The sequence below is a fragment of the Mytilus trossulus genome, chromosome 3 (assembly GCF_036588685.1).
Source record: "Mytilus trossulus isolate FHL-02 chromosome 3, PNRI_Mtr1.1.1.hap1, whole genome shotgun sequence".
NCBI classification, from domain to species: domain Eukaryota; kingdom Metazoa; phylum Mollusca; class Bivalvia; order Mytilida; family Mytilidae; genus Mytilus; species Mytilus trossulus.
Window position 1 is genome coordinate 27,882,885 of NC_086375.1, and position 19,914 is coordinate 27,902,798.

General features: G+C 29.7%; 1 protein-coding gene across 2 annotated transcripts in view; it reads left to right on the forward strand.

The window, feature by feature from the left end:
- LOC134711163 (hypoxia-inducible factor 1-alpha-like) overlaps window positions 1-19,914 on the forward strand; it is an 82,451-nt gene that overhangs the window by 54,320 nt on the left and 8,217 nt on the right. For both annotated transcript variants that reach the window (XM_063571609.1, XM_063571610.1), the window contains 3 exons: window positions 117-301; window positions 4,898-5,004; window positions 16,072-16,216. In XM_063571609.1, the coding sequence (XP_063427679.1) occupies window positions 117-301; window positions 4,898-5,004; window positions 16,072-16,216 (437 nt within the window). The remainder of the gene's footprint in view (window positions 1-116; window positions 302-4,897; window positions 5,005-16,071; window positions 16,217-19,914) is intronic.

Consider the following 19,914-nt stretch of genomic DNA (forward strand, 5'->3'; position numbering starts at 1 on the left):
TGAAGTACATCTATATTCATATATTTCTCAGTCAAATTTTTTTTTTTAATGTTTTCAACGTGTCTAAGTTTATGAAAAGCAAAATGTTTTAAACAATGGTTTCTTTGTTTTTGCAGCTAGTACAGTGGACTGGAAGATTGAAAATGAGAAAAACAAACAAGGCCAATAACTTTGCTACTACAGGACTTTTATGTACATGTAAAGTGATGCAGACAAACTCAATTTTAGAAATAAAAATGGATGGCAACATGTTTATGAGCAGACATGACCTTGGAATGACCTTTACCTTCTGTGATCCTAGGTAATTGACATAAAAAAGTCTATGGTCCTAGATAGTATTATGTAATTCATTTTGAAATGTGTAGGCAAACCTGCTTCTCCTTAACATTTACATGAAGCTTACTGACAAGATGGTCCATCTAGAGCTTGGACTGTATGGATTTAAGATTCAAACATATTAGATCAGACAAGTGTTTACATGGTGACAGCATGTTAATAAAGTTCAGTTATTAATTTTTTCATAGCAATATTGTCCCTGACACTAGACAAAAGGGACATTCAGTGTTACCCAAATTTGGTTTCCCTTCTCTATCTTTAGTGTGCCTAAACCAGATGTTATGAAACTTTTACACTTATTTCCATAAAAAAACAGATCAATTTCGATTTTGGGTTATGTCCCTTTATAACATTATATGCAAGAAGGGGCTTCTTCTGTGTCCCATGATTTTCTTTGTCACATTGGAAATCATACTACATTACATCTATGGAGATTAATGGAGAAACTCTGGTTTGAGTTTCTTCCCTTGAATTTCAAATGTTCATTTTACTATGCAAGAGTGTATGCATTAAGAACTCTGGGCACATGTATACATGTATTAAGTATATAAATGGAACAAGGATGTACCATGTATGATTATGTATCTGCTGGTTTAGTAAATTAAACAGAGTTACTTCCCTTGAATTTCAAATATTCATTTACTATGCAAGAGTGTATGAACTAAGAACTCTGGTCACATGTATATATATCTAGTATATGAATGGAACAAGAATGTACCATGCATTGTTATGTATCTTCTTTCTGGTTTTATATTTTAAAACAGAATTACTTCCCTTGAATTTTAAATATTTAAAGAGTGTATGAATTAAGGAACCTTGTCACATTAAATTTGGAATATGAATAGATTACCAAGATATACCATACATGATTATGTGTCTGCTGATTTTATATTTTAAAACAGAATTACTTCCCTTGAATTTCAAATGTTCAAAGAGTGTATGAATTATTAAAGAACTCTGGTCACATGTCTATTTTAGTGTATGAATGGAACCAAGATGTACCATACATGATTATGTATCTGATGGTTTTATATTTTAAAATAGAATTACTGCCCTTGCATTTCAAATGTTTAAAGATTGTATGAATTAAGAACCCTGGTAACATTATATCTAGTGTATGAATGGAACCAAGACGTACCATACATGATTATGTATCTGATGGTTTTATATTTTAAAACAGAATTACTTCCCTTGAATTTCAAATGTTTAAAGAGTGTATGAATTATTAAAGAACTCTGGTCACATGTCTATTAAGTTATATGAATGGAGCCAGGATGTACCATGGCATGATTGTGTATCTGCTGGAGTTACTTCCCTTTAATTTTAAATGTTAAGAGTGAATGAATTAGGAACCCTGGTCACTTTATATTTGGAATATGAATAGATTACCAAGATGTTCCATGCATGATTATGTGTCTGCTGATTTTATATTAAAAATACAGAGTTACTTCCCTTTAATTTCAAATGTTTATTTACTATGCAAGAGTGTGAATTAAGAACCCTTGTCACATATACTGGTATATTTGGAATATGAATGGAAGCATGATTATATATGTGTCTGCTGTCTTTATATGTTAAAACAGAGTTACTTTCCTTGAATTTCAAATGTTCATTTTACTATGCTAGAGTGTATGAATTAAGAACTCTGGTCACATATATTACCTGTATGAATGGAGCCAGGATGTACCATGCATGATTATGTATCTACCGTCTTTATTATGTAATAACTTTGCATATAAATGAAGTCAGGAAACTTGTCAATTGAGAATTATTGCTCATTAATTGACCTCTTTATTGCATGTTGTCGAGAGTTAATATATCTTTATTCATGTCTCATTTTGGTCTTTCCAGAATAAATACATCATGATCTGTAATTTAGTTGTAAGCTAGGTAAACAAGGTGTAAAAAGATGAAAGACTTTGTAAAATAGGGGCGAAAAACGTAAATTTAGATATATTCTATGTCTATATTTAACTTGACTAAATGTAAACAAAGATAACACTTTATACAATACTGCACTTGAATTCACCTCCTGTTTGTGGGGTAGTTCATGATATCGTATATCATGTATCTGTTTAGTGTTTTGTGGACCTTTGTAAGTCATTTCATTCCCCCTGAATTTTGTAGTGGGTGGTATATTGTCGTTTTGGGTTTTACTCAAATTCATGTCTGTCTGTCTGTTAGTCCTTCCACTCATCTTTTTGTTTCTGTTTCTCCTTCCATTCCACTTTACAAGTCCTCCAAACCCAGAATTTAGGGAAACTTCCACATAATCTAACTTACAATATGTACTTTAAGCCCTACTTTGTATTTTTTCTATCCGACGCAGTTTATATGTTGAGCTTTGCTATAAACAACTATTATGTTTAGGCACATTTTATTTCGGTCATTCCAAATTAGTAACTTTCCCCCTTTTTGCAGACATTAGTTCCTGGTAAATCCCCTTGACATAAATTCATTAATTAAAAGTAATTATACATTTGTCATACAACTTTTGTATACAAGTCATAAATATCTTTGGACTAATTTTACCTAATTAAAAGTGCTGTTAGTTCTGTAAAGTATATGATTCCTTGCACATTTCTATAGAATAAATTACATAATAATATTTCAATTAAAAAAATTTGCTCAAATGACATATAAATTTATCCGAAACTTGTCCTGTTCCATGCTATAAATCGTATCTCTGTGTAAGATGTCTAGTAAAAGTTTCCATTTTGTCTGTAATTTACATATTGAAAGCTTGTTTGCATGCATTGATTGTCTTTGACAAGTTCAAGGTTCAAGGTGCAAGCTAATTCAGTAATGCAGTTAAATGCATGTTTTATTCATAACAAATTTTGCCTAGGGGTATATGATTGAATTAAATTTAGGTTATTATTTGTTCATTTTAGATACCTGATTTTTAGGGAAAGCAATTCATGTCTCATAAATTTGATCGTAATTTGATAACAACAATCACAGTTTCCATATTTTCAAATTCTGTCATATATAATATTATAGGCTTGATTTTATGCCTTAAATTCAAATTGTAAGGGGTGTTGATAAAAGACTCAGGACTGCATGCCAGAGGAAAGGGGAAAAAATTGATATAATAAAGTTTTTGTTTGGGTTCTGCTGTTTGTTCTCCATGATCTTCCCTTTTAGATTCTTGATTCATACAAATCATTTGCCTAATCTTTTTTATTCTCAAAGCATGTATTGCATTAGGATATTTGAATTGGAAATCAAAACCAGTCATTTGTTCTGTTTTAGTGTTTCAAACTTCTACTTGTGTTTTATTTAGTTATAGTGTCTTCAAACATTCATTAATGAAAAAGCATGTGAGGATTTTTTATAAAAAGGGATCATACGCTTAATATTAAAAAAGGAAGTTATGGTATGCCAATGAGACAATTCTCCACCAGAGACCAAATGGCCTTCAACAATGAGCAAAACTTGTACTGTTTTGTAAACAAGTTTAACAAACTCGTTTGGAAAATACAAACAGGAAGATTTCTGTGGTATTTTTTTTATCCTTTCTTCCATTACAAAAGTCTATTCTCATCCTGGCTTAACTTTTCCAGGAAAAGCAATAACACTTCTATCGATTTTAACTTTCAGATTTCCTTCTGACAGCACTTACAGCAAATGTTCAACAGACAACTCCTGTTTAAATTATTATCATATTGATGTCACACTCTGTTTTATTGTTTAATCATGTGGTGACACAGTTCAGAAATTTATTTCAGCAATAAAAGTTGTTGTGGTTTCCTGCACTCTTCAAATATTTGTAAATAGGGCCGGGGTAACTTCTTACCATGCTGAACTCACCATAAACATGAAACCAGTGCTTGGATATCAATTGATTTTGTTGAGTTCTTTTCTTTGATATTTGTTATATTTTATTTGGAAATTAATGAAACTTGCATATATATATATTTTTTCTCGTTTACCTTTATATCTATATGGATATCAATGAAACTTTCATAAATGTTTTTTTCTTTCTTTTGTATCTTTTATATGTATATAGGATATCTAAGAACTTTCTGAATTCTTTGCTTCAATATATTTCATATTCATAAACATGCTAGGATGTTCAAGCAGTCATATAAATTATAGAAATAATTTATCTAATTTTGTAATGTTGTATAAAATGACAATTTATTATAATGTTGACCAAGAACCTCAAAAGTATGATGAACTCTGCTTGACATTATCCATTAATGATACCGTCAAAATTGAACAGGAATCATACAGACACCTTATTATACACTTCTAATATTTTGAAGTATTTTATTGCCAAAATTAGTTTCTAAATTGTGTCATCACAAGATAAAACAATAAACTAACATGTGACAAGAAAAACTCACCTGTAATTTTTTCCCTTTTTACCTGTCCATGAATTACCTGAGCCTTGTCATCTAGTCTAGATATGTAAAGTTTAACATATACAACTGTCAGTTGTTTAAATCAGAGGAATAGAGAATCCGTATTCACTAACTTTTATTTTTACCGAGAGAAGATATATAATGATGCTAATTAGGGTAACATTTGATGTTAATTAGTTTGTGTATTGCAGGATTATTACCTTGATTGGATATGAGCCCAGTGAAGTTATAGGACGGACAGCTTATCAATTCCACAATCCATTGGATGCTGAAAGAGTCAGAGTCTGTCATTCAAACTGTAAATATAAATTAAAACATATGTTATACCCACATTGTGGTAATTTTTAATTGAAGTTCAAAGTTTTTTTTAACAGTGTCAAGAGATTCTAAAGAGTTATTATCAGCTGTCAGTTTTAGTTTCTTCACGTTTGTTAACTTTCAGAGCTTTAAATAATTTGAATAAAACATTTAGGACTTTTGGTAACTCTAAGCTCACTAAAATGCTGCTCTAAAAGCTTTTAGATAGGATTTGAGCTTATTGTTGTTTCACTTTGCTAATGAACATGATTCTATTAGCTTTTTGTTTGCATTATGTTTATAAACATTAAGCTCAGAGCCTGAGATACGAAGTTCAAAAACATTTAGCTTAGATTTTTGCTAAATTAAGCTAATTGACATTCATCACTTACATTCAACAGTAGCATTTTAATATTCAATCTTCAAAGAATATGTAATATCTTCTCGAAGAGAAGAAATAACAAATAGTTGAAAGATAGACTAGACAGCATGGAACTAATGAATAATTGATATTACAGCTAATTTCCTAATGCATGTAAAGCAAAACTTTGGTTGGCTTGCTTGCTTTGTTTGTATAATTGTTTATACAAGCTTTGAAAATAAGATTGACATCTTTAAACAATATATATAGGCATAGTTTAACCTGTATATATAATATTTGAATTTAATTGGTTGTTATCCTAATGATTGTACAATATAAAAACAAAGCAAGCTATCTAAAGTCTATGCCCTACATGCTTTATGAAAATAGCTGTAAATGTAAATTCCAGACCATATTCATGGGTTGTTAGAAGGATTAGTGTGTAGAAGGGGTTGGATGCTGAGGTCAAGTTGAGGAGAGTAGGCAAATACCTCTAAAATATTGTTTTCTTTTAAACTCAAGATCCATTACCAATAAACTCTTAAAAAATTCAAGACATGCCTGTGATTCTGAATTTATAATTGAGTGTCATTAACAACCTTTTTAACACTACATGTGTTAAAATTAATGTTTATATTTGGGCTGTCAAAATGGGGCTGTCAAAATCATTCTAATATTTTAAGATACTAGTTTAAAATAAAAATAAATATAAATTTTGTGTGTCTAAAGTACTTTTCTTCATGTACCTTAATCAGGAACACTGTAAACCTGAACATTTGAAAGCTTAGAGGATGTACAAAAACGTAGATATGTTTGGAGCTAAATGACTAAAAGTAACCTAAAAATAAAACAACACAAATTGATCTAAGGTCAACTGTGCCAGGGGAATTAAATTATTTGGAACCTTAATTTCCTATCAATTTGTCAATTTATCAACATGTAAATCTCCATTTGAACAATTCCGTAATTTAAATTCACTGAAATAGATTTTATGTTGATTACTTCCCTGTAATTTGTACTTTAATTTGGCATGAAAAGTACGATGATTCAGTGTATACATATATTTTCTACATATATCAGCTTTGATAGACAGGCTATGACCAACATTTGAATACTTTGGCTTATTTCTCCAAATGCAGGTCAGGACTATTGGTACTTGTTTTATACATTTATTACTTTCTGTTTATCTTACCAATGGAAGAACCATAAATTACGTTTAAAAGCCTATTCTTCTTTTAATTTTATGGTGGGAACGCGACATCTACAAAAAAAAATGAAATGAAATTTTTAATAGTTTGTTTACATTTTGAAATGACAGTTATAAACTTTTAATGTATCATTGACTTATTTTCTTTCACTTGTCTGTTCCTGAATTTATTTTATTTTTAGATAAAATATATAAAAAAAGTATAAACTGTAAATTCAGAAATTATTGCATTGTTTGTATTTATGAGCAAAAATTTGCATGACAGTTGGACCATTATTATGTGAGTTTAGTTAGGTATTCTAAGATCTTTGATGAACACCATTCATTTTGCTATGATAGGTGGTTTATTGAAATTTACAGGATGTTTCATTAATCTGAACAAACTGAAAGCTCTTATCCCATACTTTATAACCAAAGTCATTCTTGTGTCAGGAAATTCCCTTTCAACTTGTCACTTCGATTTGAATTTTATCTAGAGATATAAAGTAATTTTTGTGCTTTTACAGTAATAAAAAAAAGAAGGTTCATCCTGGTATCTTGTCAGAATCTTTGGTTGATAAGAAGTGTATTGGAAATTAAATTGGCTGTCCCTATTTCTGTTGCCTTGGATTTGCACTAAAAAGTATACTCATGAAATCAAATAATTAAAGTTATTTTTCAATCTAGTTTGTGCTGTAGATATGTTTGCAAAGTATGTCTATGAAGAGGTGTTATAAGTTTCAAAAATATAGCATTTTTATTACTTTTTTTCAAAAATATTTTACAGATGAAGTTTTGATTTTTTTGTTTAAATCAAAATTGTTTATTACTTTGTGAACTAATGTTAGGAAAATTGGTCATAGGTTAACCTCCCTCTTCAGTGTTTTAAGGCCTACTTTGTGAGAGAGTCCAACTCTCTCACTGATATTCTCCAGCAACTTTCTCAAAAGGGACTTACCCTTATAAGGCCTCTTGTAAAGAAAGGCGTCCATTTTATAAACATGTTAAATTGAATTATACATTATTTGAGTGTGTGTTTAGTAATTTGACCTCTTGCACATACCACCTGTTTTATAAAACAATGTTCCCTCAACTTTTGTCAGTTGTAAAGGGGACTGCTTGAAATTGAAACTATAAATACAAATACACACCAAATAAAATTTAGGAGGAACGCTTCTACTGTAGGATTTTTCTGGGTGAAAGTTATAGGTTTAATAAAACTATAAATTATTTTTGTTGAGTGTTTTCTTTTGGCAATATAACAGCTTTGTAAACATTTGTTATTTTATTATGTAATGTTATAAATGAAAAGTAGCTAAGAGAAAAGTAATACTTGTTTTGAATGCGATGTAATATTTTTAAATGGACTTAATTAGGAATCAGGTTTGTCTAAAAGTTTTATTTTTGTATATAATTCAGTGTACTTCACATGTTTTAAATTTTTGTTTTTCTTATCATGTTTAAATGTAAACATCCTATTTTAGAATAAGCATCTCATTTAGTTTGTATGGTTAACCTCAAGTTTTGTCTTTAGTCTTATATTTGTGGTTATAAATAAGTTTGTTTCCTTATTTACCAGGATGTGCAATGATATTTTATTTAGAATTAATTTATAGTTTATGGTTTGAATACTTAATTTTCTATGTGAAATGCACTTTTTGTTGTTTTTTAGTCTGTTGGTTTCAGTCAGCAGGATATATGCTCTTGTAGGCTAGAGTTCCAATATTGATGTTGCAATTCATGTTACTTGGCAGTATGTTAGCTATGATTCTAAAGGAAGAGACTGATTTCATTGAGATGCAACTCCTCTGAAACCATACAAAGTCAGAAATACTGGAGATATGACTTATAAATGTAGTGTTTTGTACTTCAGACATTTGTGTTTGAAACAATCCTTTTTCTTTTTTCAATTTTTGAGGAAACATCCCAATTTCGAGACCACTAACTTGTTTTATACACTTTTGGCATGCTTAATCGAAATAAAACAGTTTAAAGTAAAGGAGATAATAGACAGGTAGCAATGGGTTGACCTCTTTGTAGTCTTACAAATTAGGTCCATTATTTCAAGATGAAAAGTTTTTCTAACAAAGCTTTGCCAGTTACACCCCACTTTATTTGCAAAATTCTTGATTTCAACCACAATTCTGCCAGGAAAATAAAAGAGCGTAGAGTTCTAAAAATGTCTAAATAATAGAGTCAGATTGGTCTTTTTTTTTCTTCATAAAAATCACACTGTAAAAGCATGCACTACCTGTTTCCTTTCTCCAAAACTACTGTTTCATTGCAGTTGATGGAAAATTTTAAATATATGCTAATTTTGACATCATTAAAAGAATGCTGATATAAAATTTTGAAACAAAACTACCAATTTTCTAAGTCGTCATTGTTAAAGCTGTGATACATTGTAATATTATGGCCAATAAATTCTAATTTGAACATAAAGCTAGAAAACCTCAGCAGGAGTGTCACCTGATACCTTCATTTGAACGATTCGGGTGACGTATATTTTATCTTCATCTTTTGTCATCATGTAAAATCAAATTGGCTTTCAGTTTTTTTGGGTGCATTATATGTCTTAATTCTCAAGTGTCGTTTAAAGCATTTAAAATAATATTTAAAAGCATTTGGAGCAAATTGAATGCAATGAAGGTATTGTCAATTTTCGCATTAGTACCAATTATTTAAGTTTATTTTATTTTTTTCGCATCTAATTTTCTACAGATCTGACGTTTAAATGCCACTATTTTACAGCAAAAAAAAAGTTCAAAATTATTTTTAATTTAGTTTAAAATAAAACTCTTTTCTTCTTTTTGTTCTGGATTCTGACGGCATTTTTAGGGGCATGATATAGCCGTGAATAAAAAGTCTCCAAATTGAGGGTCTAGAGTCTAACATCAGAAGATCTCAGAGGTCTTTTTTGCAGAGTACCAAAATTCAAAAACCAAGAATCAGCTCTATGTTTTTTGTACGAATTTACATTTTTTTTAAAGAAATGTACCTAACCCCAGGTTTAAAAACACAGAAAGAACAAAAACATTGAAAAAGCCCCTGACTGATTTTGTGTCTTTATCTTGTTGACATTTATATGTTAAAGTACCATTTACTTTACGATATTAAGTATGATGTTGTATTTAATATGATATACCTTTATACATTGTAAATACTGTGACAAAATGGTGGCACTTCACCCACTAAATAGTTTGAAGTAAATTAGAAACAGACAAACATATACAAGCCCTTCAGGCAATTCATTTTCACACCTTTTGTTTTTACGAGAGACAAGTGTTGCGGCAAAAAACGTTATATCAAATTATTATTAATTTGATTCATGTTTTTTACGTTTTATATGTACGTTTCATAGTTATGTCTATAACATTTCCTCTTGGCTAAAAATAAAAGTTTCGTTGTTTTTATAAGTGTTGAAATTTAAACACAAAAGTGTCTCATCAAGCTTCAGGATTCAAATGTGCATACTGATTTTAGAGATGGACTATAAAAATATGGATCAAGACCTTAGGGTTGAGGTCATTAGTATTGCTGTACTTATTTATACTATGAACAAAAAATGTAATTTTAGGTTTAAGGTTACATGAATATTATATGTGTAGAGGTTATAGGAATATATAATTAACTTGTTCAAATTTGAAAGTTGTATCATGAAAGAAGTGTAAAAATAAAATTAATTGGGAAAGGTTTGTCTCTGATTTCAAATGAAGCAACCAAAAAACAAGGATGTAAACTATAGGTCACAATGCTGCCTTCAACAATGAGCAAACCTATGTATGGTAAGATATAAAAAGACCTGGGATAAAATGTGAAACAAACAAATTTTAGCAAAAAATAATGAACGAAAAACAGTAATGGCTGACATCAAATGACAACAACTATAGAATAAAGGCTCCTAGCTCATTACAGGCCTATTTTGTTTAATGATAATTGCAAGGTATAACATTTTAGATTTATAACAGTCTTTGTGAAAAATGGGAACTATATTATGAATCTGTTCAGATATGAAGGTCTGTGGCAGAAACGTCTAAAACAATTACTCAATGAATACTTTCATGCAGTAATGTTATGTGAGTTTTTATTGGAATTTTGAAACAATTTTTTTATTATCAATTTATTTGGAAAAAAGGGAGGGGGCTTGCAGAAATCATTGTGTCTGTTCAGTCATTAAAGAGTGTTTGGATGTTAAAAGTCTCATTGGCAATAATTCCACAACTCTGCAGTTTTATATTAGTACTAATTTTTCTATTCCATGGTTTAGTGCATTTAAATTAAACTTTACATGTTGCAAGTCTACCAGATGATGATATGCCTGAAGACAATGATTCATTTAATAATTATAATGTTTTAATTGTTGAAAGGACAGGTTAATGCTCCTTTTGTTATCCAAGATTCTCACTACTATAATCTGATCTATATCCCCTTGTCTTGAGAAGAAAAATGGTTTGAATACATGATGAGACAACTAATATAGTAATATACTATTTTAGTAAATTATAACTCTGTAGCCTACAGCTATAGGTTAATATAGGTCATGGCTAGAACGTTATCATTTAATTATATAGCTAGAATTATCAGTCAACAGCCATATTTGAAATTAAAAATTATGTTAAATGAGTCATTTAAATTCCAAATATAGAAATTTAAAGTTGAACTTTCTATTTTTGTCCTCAATGTTACTATTTTTATCAGATAATAACAGGAATTCCCCTAGAGGTATTGGAATGATTTATCAGGTGTATATTGTAATAAAATTGAAGGGTTTGATGGACATTTAGTACTTGTAGATAATATCAATCTAAACAAAAAATCAAATTGTACTAAATTGTCCTTTCATTGGCCTGTCCTTAAAATCCGAACTTGTCCTGATTTAAGGTTAAGATTCAGCTGGACAAGTCAGAAGTCATCCAGTTTTATCCAGTTTTCATTGCTAAATTAGCAGACGACATCAATTTAAAACATAACTCCAGGGTAAAGCTTCATGGTCAGTCATCACTTTTTCATGATTAAACATTCTCTCTTGATCTATCTCTCTCTCTTAATTCCTTTTATTTATATAAACAAAACAGATCAACTTTTTATTATTTTACTTTTCAAGATGGTACCCAACACTTTCACTAAAATTAATTTGGTTCGTTTAATTTTCATAAAATTTTGACAATGTATTAACTTTGACCCTTTAACAAAAATATAAAAATTTCAAAAATTTTAAACCAACCGTTTTGTCAGAAAAATTACACTGGTTATATAGCAGTTGAAAAACACCAATTTTAATCATTGAGAAGCTTGATATTCCCTTTACAACACAACGTAATTAAAACGATTAGCTGACTTTACAGAGTTATCTCCCTGTAGTGTTAGGTACCAGGTACCAGTCTTGTATTACAACTCCAATTTCCTGTGGATGTCAAAACATGGAGGGAAACAAAATAGTGCATTTTTTTCTGATTTTTTTTCTGAACTCAATTTTTTCTGTTTGATTATAGGTTTATGCTGAATTGAAACATATATATAGACTTTAAAAAAAATCTTGTATCTTTTGGGGATATCAATCAAGGAAAGTGGAAGGATATCATGTTTACTGGAAGTGGTACGGCCTAGTAAAAATAGCAAACAGAAAGTAGAAAAAAAATGTTTTGACTTCAGGATTGCGTAACATTTTATTCTTGTGGCAAGACCCCCTTTTTTTTCTTCGATTAAATCAAAATTTCACATTAGTACATATATGATATGAACATGAAATTTTTTTTCTATGTAGCATTTTTTATTTTTTTATTTTCAAAGATCAGCTGTTTAGCATGTAAGCCTATGGAGCAGTCAATTACAAGACTGCAACCTGCATACCTTAACTGAAGATAGAACAAAATTCAGAAATATTTTCATAGTTATTATATATTATTCTATTCAGCTATTTCAGAAACTAATGAAGCACTTGAAAAAACTTTTTCTGTCTTTCAAATTTTAATTTATAAATTAAGTTAGTCTTTTATAAATGTATTTTTTTTTGTTGGGTTGTCATAATTGACTGCAATTAAAGCTACAAATTTTAACAATATATCTTGAATGGGTAATTTGACTTTGAAGAGAAGAAAATATGATAAGACTTAAATAAAAGTTTATTAAAGTTTTCTTATTTTTTGTTGAATCATATATGTGTTCATCAATAAGACAGAAAACTGTATAGTTCTTGAATATGACAGTATTTGATAGGAGTCTTAGGTATGGAGTCATCAGGACAATGAAGTATTTAAAAAAGTGTGTTTTGAAACAGTATTGTTTTAAAAAAGAAAGGATTTGGAATAGATGATCAAGTCTGAAAATAATTTGGAATGAGTTATTAAAGGTACCAGGATTATAATTTATTATGCCATACACACGTCTATGGCTTTATTTAGTGGTTTTTCTTCATAAATATCAGTCAAAAGTTAAAAGGTCAATCTTCAGAAATGAACTATATAGAGGAAGATCAAGAAATTCCCTCCTTAACCTCATTCATTACAAACTCGTTGATATTTTTTGATAAGTGCTACAAATATATATAAATTTGTTTTAAAGGTCACCAACTTCCTGTGTAAAATGCAGAAATTTGTTGTAACAATTTTTTAGTGTTTCTATCATCATTAAGATACTTGTTTTCAATTTACATCAGAAGTCACAGACTATTGATGTCACATGTAAGAAAAAATTAAATACAAATCTTTTATTCGACTATTGCTACCAATATACCATTTCCTAAATGTCAAACTTCAAAATAGTTGCCAATCTATATTGTTCAATGTACCAAAATAAAAACGATAGATAAAACTACAAACATAAATTAATGGTGTGATGTTTAGGTATTTCGTAATCGTGTAATCGTCATGCATTTGTTTACAATTTATTCAGTGAAAGTGTATTACGTATGGTCGATTTGAATTTTAAGTTTTACGACTGATAAATATTTATAAGGTATGATATAACTGACACAAGCTTGAGGTTAAGTTGCATAAAATGACATAAGTTTTACTTATATACTAATTACTTAGCAATACACAGGTTATAAATTTGTTTTTTATTTCTTAATCTGCAATTGCCTCATTTGTCAACATTCATCTTGGTTTAAATGGATCTATTGTTATTTTAGGTAATGTATTCAAAACAAAACACTTCAAATTTCTATACGTAAAATTCCAATTCTTCGGTGAATCTCAATAAATTTAAATGAGTTTTTTATGGTATGTCATGAATAACATGTTTAATAGTGACATGCTGGTGTCTATGCAAAAAGTTTGAATCTTTTTATGCCCACCTACTATAATAAGTGGAATTATATGTTTTCTGGTCTGTATGTCCGTTAGTCTGTTTGTCCAGTTGTCCGTCTGTTGTACCATTTGTCCATCCATTCGTCCATCTTTCCCACTTGAGGTTAAAGTTTTTGGTCAAGGTAGTTTTTGATGAAGTTCAATCAGATGTCCAATTAACTTAAACTTAGTACACATGTTCCCTATAATATGATCTTTCTAATTTTAATTCCAAATTAGAGTTCTGACCCCAATTTCATGGTCCACTGAAAGAGAAAATGATAGTGCAAATGGGGCATCTGTGTACTTGGGACACATTTTTGTTTTGAATCTGCTTGAAAGCAGCAATGCTTATTTGTATTTAGCATCTATCACAAATTTAATATGAACCCCTTATTTTTTCAAGAAAGGTTTCCAACTAAACTAAATGTGTTTATTTTTCTTGTTTGGACAAATTCTATATGCAATTAGGAAATTATATCTTTAGATATTATGTTCTTGGAAGTTTTTAGCAAAAACATTTCTGTTAATTTTCTTGAAGTTTTACCTGAAAAAAAGAGCTAAAATGGTCGTGTAGGTCACTTCAAACATATCTCATGCATAAATGAACTTCAAAGTGTTATAATTGCAGTAATGAAACATCCTTCAATCAAATTTAGAAATTTTTCTTTCAAATCAATGAAATAGTTTTTGAAGTTGTATTTACACTATATGTACAAACTGCTGCTAAATTTCTGGTTATTGTACAATTGCTGTATGATCAAATAACAGGTTGGTTCTTTTTACGGTAGACTTGCTGCAATTCTCTTTCTTTTCTTTCTTTTTAACTAATTTGTATGTTTACTAAAAACTGCCATTATACTGATTGCCCTAGTTGTAATCTCATAGTTATACATGTAGAAGTAAAACTGTTAAGGTGGTACCCAACACTTTCACTAAAATTAATTTGGCTCGTTTTATTTTCATAAAATTTTGTCAAAGTATTTACAAGTATTTACTTTGACCCTTTGAAAAAAATATAAAAATTCCAAAAATTTTGAACCAACTGTTTTGTCAGAAAAATTACACTGGTTATATAGCAGTTTGACATACACCAATTTTGATCATTGAGAAGCTTGATATTCCTTTTACAACACAATGTAATTACAATGTTTAGCTTACTTTACAGAGTTATCTCCCTGTAGTGTCAGGTACTACCTTAAAGGGGCAAAATTGAAAGAAACAAAAAGACATGTAACAATTAAGTCTATTTTTAGTTACACTGACATGCATCGTCTTACAACACTTAGTATTGTTAATGGTATTATAACTACATGCAAGTGAAGACTTAATTTGAAATGAAATTGGAGAAATTGATGATGCTTTTTATAATTTATTCAATGTTTAATTGTTGCTCAAATTTATATAATTAACATTTTAAAATGTTGATGGCATTTATGAGATTGAAGTTCATAATTGCATGTTGCAATGCTTTGTGACACAACTTTCATATGGAAGTTTTTTTTGTGAAATTCTATGGTCTCTAGCTTTCTCAAAGATATTTATCTCATTATTCCCCATAATTAGATATTAAAATTGCTTTTCATTCATTGAGTAAAACGTACTTTCAAGAAATGTCTTCAAGTACACAGGGAAGTGCAGAAACTAAATTAGAAATCTCTTGTAAATAAGAACCTGCCATAAGCAGACAGAGTATAAATTATAGCCATCAATATTTAGCCTCTAAGCAAGAATATTAGTTAATTAGCACTTCATACTTAGCCTCTAAACCATTTAATGATTGTCTTTTTTGTCAGTTACATAGTTTCTTGTTAAAATATGCCATCAGATCAAAAACTGTTAACATAGAGAAATAAACAGCTGAGAAAAAAATTGTCAATCATTTTATCCCATTTTTCAAATCATACAATGACCGTATATTGACCTGTAATGGTTTACTTTTACTTGAATGGAGAGTTGTCCCATTTGCATTCATACCACATATTCTTACATCTAATCATCTCGGCTAAAAACTGAAAAAAACCCTCAAAGACAGTTTCAAATCTTGAAGACATGGCTTACTATTTTATTTAGTATCAAATTTTTTGTTGATATTAATTTATAAAAACAAACAACTACAAGTACTAACGAAGCATATATGTACTCATCTCTCCATTGCCCGGAGGATCAAGTTTTATTATAATTGGTATAACAAAAAACAATTGTTTGATGTGTGTTGTTTTTCTTATTTTTCAGTAATAGTTCAAGGTTCGTCAGTCAGCAAATATTACAGATTCGTTGGCAAGAATTGTGATTGGGTGTGGATGCAGACACGTGCTACGATAATTTATAACACAAACAACGTTCCACAGTACATAGTCTGTATGAATTACATTATAAGGTATGAGTTATATTTATGTGGGACAGATCTAATAAGTGTCACATAGTTGTTCTGGTACAACAGTGTCCCCCCCGTAAGGGAAATGGCTTTTTCTTGATTTATTTACAATTTATAAAGGACATTGATGGACTAGTTATACTGTCTTAGCCAGGTGTTAATTAGGATATTAAAAATGTGTACATTTTTTTTAATTCGTAACAGTAGAGTTGATTGAAACTGCTCCTTGGCAAATCCATAGATTTTTTCCGTAACAAATCATTTCATAATACAAAACATAATTTAAATTTTTTCCTGTTATTAAAAAAGTATGCTTATACAATATGCATCAAAGTACGCCCAATGTTTATTGAGACGTACAAACATTTGCAACTGAAAATCAGCCTAGGGGTTATGTGTTTTTCCTGTTTTCACACCTTGTTGTACATTTTTAAATTCTAAACTTTTGGCATTGATTATGCATTAAAGTTATTGACATAAAAACATCTACAAAAGTATGAAAAGTTTTGTTCTTTTCCTATTTTACACACATAAGTCAAGGGATAAGTTAGAAATTTATGCAGTATGGTGATCAATAAAGTTGTTTGCATGAACATTGGCCTCACAGTGATGTCACCTTGTTATAAATTCTCAATTTGGTGAGGAATGTATTAAGTCAAAAAGGAAAGTGTGGTGTAAAAGTTAAGAAATAAAGGCAACAGATCCAAAAGGACTAATAAAAGTTGAAAACAAACTGACCATGCCATGGCAAAAAAACAAAAAAACAACCAAAAGAAAAGAAAACAGTACAAGAAACGCATCATAAAAGTGGAAAACTGTTGCAGACTCCTTATGTTTTCTTAAGTCTCCTGTGTAAAAATATAGACAGATGCATTGGATAATTTCTGGTGTTATGACTCTTTTAACCTCAAAATTCAGAATTCTCTTTTTAAGATTGATTGATTGTTGCTAAAGTTGCAGTTATGTCTAGTGGCAAATATCTCATATATGTTTAGGAAGATCTATTAATAATTATGAGAAAGACTTGAAATGCTGTTATAAAAAAATACTGTTTGGTTTGAATTACCATGAAAATACAATACTAACATAGAAACACAAAGTTCAAATCACTTTGAAAAGCAAGACCTATTGTTGGCTTTCAACTGTTTTCTGCTCTTTGGTCTTCATTGTCTCCTTGACACATGCCCCATTTCCATTCTCAATTTTAATCATAGAATATTTTTTTTATTCTTTATACAATGTGAAAGTCAATTACCCTCCATGCAAGAACCTCATGGGTAGTCAAGGTCATTAAACACCCCTTAGTAGTAAATGTCAGATACATCACATGACTGTTTCACCAACCAATCAGAATCCTTCCATTATAAAGTGAAATTAACACCTACTATAAATTTAATTTCTTGAGTTATAATTACTAAATATATTGTTTACATAATCGTAAAATACATTGCACTCCATTTCATGTCAGTGAACTGCATGACAAGTTCACTACAGGTGTTTGACATTATGTCATAAAGTAGCAAATTAAATAGATTTGGCCTTGACATTAGTGACTTCTGCCATTTTTTTTAGCTCATTTTTAACCCCCATCATTATTATTCATAAGACTTACTTTTGAGATGAAAGTTCTTATCTAAAAGTCATTGAAATGATTTGTTAAGGTTGTGAGCTTAGGTCTTGTCAGGTATCATCTTTTAAAGTCAGAATTTGAACTTCTTGACTTATGGGTAAAAATTTGTTTTAAATTAGAAAGGGATTACACTGCAGAAATTATAAACTTAAAAAACGTAGAACTTTGACCCAGATTATATGACTGATCTTATATCATCTATTTTATGTTTATGTCTTTGATATTCTTAGCTTTTATGTTCTGCTGAGGCGTAAAATTGCAACAATCAATCAATTAATTAACCGTTGCAAATTTTCAACTTAGAATTGTGGTTTTAATGACAAATAGCTATAATACACAACTTGACAAAACAGAACTAGAGTAGAAATTTATAATTAGTTTGAGTGCAGAAAGTGTAACCAGTAAACTTTTTTTTTTTTTTTTAATGTTAGGTGACTTTCTCACGATAAATTGATACCTTTTTGTACTATTTCATAAAAAAGCATTTATAACAGTATTTATAATAAAATAAATGGGGCTATTATACCGTTATATAACAATGATACCAAAAAGAATAGACACAGAATAAAACCTTAAAAATCAGCAAGAAATCAGCACAAAAAACATGAAACATATAAAGTACACATAGGGACCTCGGTGGCTGAGTGGTCTAAGTAGTTACTACTGTAATTACTAGTAGCCAGTCAACACTGAGGTTGTGAGCTCTAACCCAGCTGCTGTGAGTGCACTTGACTCTAATCTTAATTGACTCTAAATAGCTAGGATTGTCAGTTTTCCTATCGAAGGTCAGTGGTTTTCTTCAGGCACTCATACTTCCTTCACCAATAAAAACTGGACGCCACGAAATAGACTAAATGCAGTGCTTAAAAGTAGGGTTAAAACACCATTAAAAAAATCAAATATAAAAGACACCAAGGCAACATCACAAAAACATAAAAACATCTATAGTCAGCATATTCTTTTGAAATTTCCTGCAAAATTAAAATAATATGGATTATTTGGTGTCAATAGAACCTTTCATGACTCAACTATGCTGTTAAGGGAGGAAGTTATAGGAGCTTACAGTCTTTTCCAAACACGGATAATGGTCAATTATGGTTGTATGTTGTAGAGGTTTTATTACTCATTGTTGAAGGCATCATTGACTTTGAAATGAAGAACAGCAATCTAAGCACTGTGACTTTGCTTTGTTTGTGTTTTTGGTGTGTTTTTACTGATTTTGTGTCATGGATGGTTATCCAATATCCTGTGTTATTCTTTTATTTTGTATTTTCGTAGATACTAGATTTCATGTTTTGGAAAGGTGTGCATACAAGCTAATTGTTAAAGGGGTCAATAAAACCCAAGAAAGTCACAGAAATGAATATACCCCATGAATAATAATGAATCCATAGCAAGTCATAAAGGCATATTTTAAAACTGCATCAAGAGAATTTACAATATATCTGCCTGAAGTAAAATTTTTATATAAAATGTTATATTACAGAAAGATAAAGATTTTATGATATTATCTAGGTTAATCATATGCAAATATATTCCTAATAGAAGGTCTGTTAAATCTATTTCAAGTGTCAAAGAGCATTGTCTTAGACATTAATAAACAAAACAGATTTTGCAAGTACAATGTGGTGAGAGAGCTTAAAATGTCATTAAGTTGAAAAAAAGTTTTGGGTTGGAATATTTGCTAATATAAAGAAGTGCATTTTCATCAATCATTGCAATTTGCACATCTGACTTTAATGGGTATGAAGTATAGTAATTAGCCCACTTAAATAAAAAAAAGTTAATTCTTTATTTGGCATGTGTTTTAAGTGCAAGAAACCTATTTACTCCAACATGCTCTAACAGAACTGATCAGTTTCTTAAGGAAGGGGTATGATAGAATATCAATTCTTATATTTAAATAATTATTACCAGATTTCAAAATAAGTCTACTTTTTCAGTTTTTATTAGTTTGAAGGCACCACTACTTTTAGTTCTGACAGAACTATAGTACTGAAGCCTTACCGACTAAAAACATCAAAAGTATGTAATTTGGAAGAAAAAAGTAAAATCACTAAAATACTGAACT